Source organism: Haliaeetus albicilla, chromosome 3 (assembly GCF_947461875.1).
Source record: "Haliaeetus albicilla chromosome 3, bHalAlb1.1, whole genome shotgun sequence".
Lineage (NCBI taxonomy): Eukaryota > Metazoa > Chordata > Aves > Accipitriformes > Accipitridae > Haliaeetus > Haliaeetus albicilla.
The window spans coordinates 34414527-34418662 of record NC_091485.1 but is presented as its reverse complement, the minus strand read 5'-3'; the positions used below and the strand labels follow the sequence as shown (position 1 = coordinate 34418662).

The 4136-nt window shown below is 56.9% G+C and overlaps 1 protein-coding gene across 1 annotated transcript; it reads right to left on the bottom strand.

Moving 5' to 3' along the window:
- Positions 1 to 1885: 1885 nt before the first annotated feature.
- LOC138684753 (transcription factor SOX-17-like) lies at positions 1886 to 3775 on the bottom strand. The gene is made up of 2 exons (XM_069779349.1): positions 3427 to 3775; positions 1886 to 3176 (listed from the first exon to the last, which is right to left on the bottom strand). The coding sequence occupies exons 1-2, from the start codon at positions 3722 to 3724 to the stop codon at positions 2236 to 2238; spliced, it is 1239 nt and encodes a 412-aa protein (XP_069635450.1). The 5' UTR covers positions 3725 to 3775; the 3' UTR covers positions 1886 to 2235.
- Between the last annotated feature and the right edge of the window lie 361 nt (positions 3776 to 4136).

Sequence of the window (4136 nt, the reverse complement as noted above, 5' to 3'; positions counted from 1 at the left end):
AGCTTGCTTTCCTTCCCTGCTTTTATTTTACTGCAGGATTTTTTTTTTTATTTTATAACATAATTCAGCTAGGTACTGTGGCTATAATACTACTCTATTATAGAAAACATGAGTCTTAGGACATCTGTAATGAATCAATATAAGAAAAAAAGCAATACAAACAAAATACATATTATTTCAATATACCTAAATATCTATTCAAAGTAAGTATTTAATGTTTGTCTTTGCTATCCTTTTGGGGTTTTCAGAATGACATTTGTGCAACGGCATGAGCAAGAGCACCTCCTACAGTTTTAGCAGTCTGTAACTGAAGGAGTAGGACTACCACAATGGTCATCACTAGGACTGGTCATCTAGGAGCCACAACTGGACTAATCCAACCTGTTCAGCTACAGAGTTTTCACTGTTGTTAAACTTATACTAGCCTATTGTAACATGTTCAATGTTTCTTTCCAGACAAATATATCTCATTAAAATGTCAATGTTGTTCTTAAAACACTGACATATATGCAGTCTTATTTCCCACCTTGCACCCAACCCCCTAATACTAGAAACTTGACACTGGCCTTCACACTTTCCTCATTGTAAAGTTCAGGGAAAAAAAAAAGATGTTAGAACAGTCTGAGGCAACCATGATTTCAAGTGAACTTTTTCACTATTACACTTACATACAGTTAAAAAAATGTCACTGAAGTCAGTGGACATAATCATGGTTTCTTCCAAACTAAAGTTACACTTTCTGAATTAATAAATAAAACATTATCTGCTCAACTATGTTTCTACTAGATCATTTGCTTGAAGATAATGAAGCTGGCTCTGTGTACATAACAGGTGTTCAAAAAATGGTCCTTATCATATAATTTTTATAAAACCAAGCATGGATTACACAAATGGAATTTTTGCAGGATTTCTTCATCCACAACTCAGTAGTCTAAGAATCTAGTGCAAGATAAAGTACACTTACCTAAAGATATTTATGTTATGTCATTGGTATCACCTTTGACCTGTCATTTGTAAATTAAAATCTTTTCAATTCTCTACTACAGTTACTGTAGATTGACCCCAGCCAGTGCCTTCCAAACAGAAGACAGACATCAGAAATGTTGTTCGCTTTCTGCTCACCTGAGTGTTATGATGAGAATGAGATGTAGTTGTACTCTTGTACTGGCAGAAATGTCAAGAGCAGTACAGCTCAACACACTGAAAAAAACTCCTGGTTTAATGGCTAATTGATACTGGCAGTTGATAGAGAGCAACTGAGATGAGTATTTGGGCTGCATTGTTTCTTCTCCTTACTAATAGAAGCCTGAACCCCATGACACAAAATGGCATAAGCCTACATGAAGGTAGGTGGCAGAAAGTAAATGAATTTGTAAATACAGTACCAATACCATTTGTGAATCATTTGGTTCAAACAGAAATCACTATGTAAAGCAAAATCACCCTCACCTCTACAAGTATCCAAACCCAATGAGCTTCCAGGCACACTTTAAAAGTAATATCTCAAACTTACCCAGCTTCTTTTGTTATAGAGACTATAGTTTTGGGGAGGAGGAGGTTTTTCCCAACGCATTAATAACACTTGCAAATTCCACTTGGCACTTACAAACCAGAAAAAAACCTACAAAAAACACAGTTAAGTACAGTCACATGTTCTGTACGCCAAGAGTCAGCACAGGTGTAGCCATTCAGCTGTGTAACAGGAATACAGCCACACCTGGGAGCAAACATCTTTAGTGCTGGAGACCATTTTAGAGCCATTGTAATGGTTAAAGAGAGTGTCCCTCAGTATCTGCATTCGCTTTACTCCGCCTTAGGGCATGACTGATTTAACTTTAGATTAGTCTCCCTAAAGGGCCATATGGCCAAAAAGAATGACAGAAAGAGCTGTACATACATTTATTTTCCTGAAGTACAAAAAAAAGGATAAATAAAGCAGAGTTAAAAACAGCTAATAAAAACGTGTTCTGGGCAAACAAGTAACCGTGATGATGTCGCAAGACCAACAGTAACTTTGGGCACGGACGTAAAAAAGATGTAAACATGCCGGCACACCAGTCGAAAAACAGTTTGAACCACGCTTTTAATCTGCAGGATAGTAGCATATCTCCGCCCAGACGGGGTTTGCGACACCCTCCCGAGAAGGTTCAAATAAATTACATAAATAGGAGCGGAGCGGGGCCGGGCGCCTCCCTGCCAGTCCGCGGCGCGGCGCGGCCCCGAGCGAGTCCCTCCTCACACGTCGGGGTAGCCGCAGTAGTAGACGGCGGTGCTGGCGTCCGACACGGCCGAGGAGACGGGCCCCGCGCCCTCGGGCGCCGGCAGCCCGGCGGCGTCGTGGCCCGCGAAGGACAGCCCCAGCTCGGGCTTGCAGGCGAAGCGCAGGTACTGCTCGAACTCGGTGCGGTCCACCTCGCCCAGCAGCTCCTCCTGCGGCAAGTGCTCCAGCTGCTCCCGGCACGGCGCCGCCTCGGGCGGCGGCGACGGCTGCCCGACCGCCCCCGGCGGCAGCGGCGGCGGCGGCGGCAGCGGCGGGCCGCGCCCCGGGCCCGGCGGCTGGCACGCCTGCCCGTAGTAGGCGTGCAGCGGCGCCGGGCAGCCCAGCAGCCCCTGCAGCGAGCCGCCCGGCCCCAGCGCCTCGCCGGGCGGCAGGTGCCGGCGCAGCGCGGCGCCCGCCGGGCTCTCGGCCGCCGCCGCCGCCGCCGGCGGGTACTCGGCCGCCGGGTGCGGGGCGTAGCCGTAGGGCACCAGCGCGCACTCCTCCTGCAGCCCCGCCGCGAAGAAGGCCGCCTCGCTCTCCGCCGCGTCCAGCGGCGACGGGTCCGGCGTCGGCAGGCTGTAGCCGTCGAAGGCGGCGCCCAGCGGCGGACAGTCCCGGTAGTGGCCCGCGCCCGCCGCCGCCGCGTAGCCCTGCTCGGCGTAGGGCAGGCCCAGGCCCTCCACGCACATCCTGCCGCCGCCGCCGCCGGCCTCGCTGCCCAGCCCGGGCCCCGCCGCCTCCGCCAGGCCGTGCTGCAGGAAGCCGCTCTCCACCCGCTTCAGGCGCTTCACCTGCTTCCGCCGCCGCGGCCGGTACTTGTAGTTGGGGTGGTCCTGCATGTGCTGCACCCGCAGCCGCTCCGCCTCCTCCACGAACGGGCGCTTCTCCGCCAGCGACAGCGCCTTCCACGATTTACCTGCGCCCAACGAGCACCGTCAGACCGATCGGCCGGCCGCCCACCGACGCCCCCCCCCCCCCCCGCCCGCCTCCAGCCCCCGAGCCCCCCCGCCCGGGCTGCTCTTCCCCCTGGGCCGCCGGGACCCCCCCCCTCTGCCGGCCGCCGGGACCCCCCCCTCTGCCGGCCGCCGGGACCCCCCCCCTCTGCCGGCCGCCGGGACCCCCCCCCCCCCTGCCGGCCGCCGGGACCCCCCCCCGCCCGCGCTCACCCAGCATCTTGCTGAGCTCGGCGTTGTGCAGGTCCGGGTTCTGCTGCGCCAGCCGCTTGCGCTCGTCCTTCGCCCACACCATGAAGGCGTTCATGGGCCGCCGGATCCGCGCCTCGCTCTTGCTCCGGCCGCCCGCCGCCCCCGACGGCGCCGCCTCGCCCTTCGCCTTCGCCTCGCCCAGCGGGCTCAGCGACTCTGCCCACGGGCAGGGGCCCACGGCCGGCATCATGATGGGCAGCGAGCACCGCCCCTGCGCCTGGTCGTCGCTGCTGGCGTAGCCCGCATCGGGGCTGCTCATCTCGGGACGCGCCGCCGAGGCCGCGGCACGGGCTCGGCGCTCGGGCCCCGCTCGCTGCTGGCGGTGCCCGGCGCCCGGCCCTATTTGAGCTGCGGGGCGGCCAATGGGGCCGCGGGGGCGGGCGGCGGCGGCGGCGGCGGCTCCCGCTGCGGCGCGGGGCGGCCCCGGGGCTCCTCCCGGCGCGGCGCGGCACCTGAGCAGGTCGCGGGGCCCCCGCAGCTCCCGCTCCCCCCTACAGCCAGGTGCCCCGTGGGGACGGCGCGGAGATGCTTCGGTCCAGCCGCGCTCCCAGCCGCGGCGGCGTAGCACCGACCACGGGGAGAGATTTCTCCCCATCTGGCTGTCACCATCGCTGCTCCGCGGCATCCTCTCGTGCCTTTCCCCCTCCGTGCTTTGCCTCCTTGGCAACTTG

Coding starts and splice junctions, on each gene's coding strand:
- LOC138684753 (XM_069779349.1), bottom strand. CDS start 3,724: ATGAGCAGCCCCGATGCGGGCTACGCCAGCAGCGACGACCAGGCGCAG. Junction 3,177..3,426: donor CGAGCTCAGCAAGATGCTGG/GTGAGCGCGGGC, acceptor CGTTGGGCGCAG/GTAAATCGTGGAAGGCGCTG.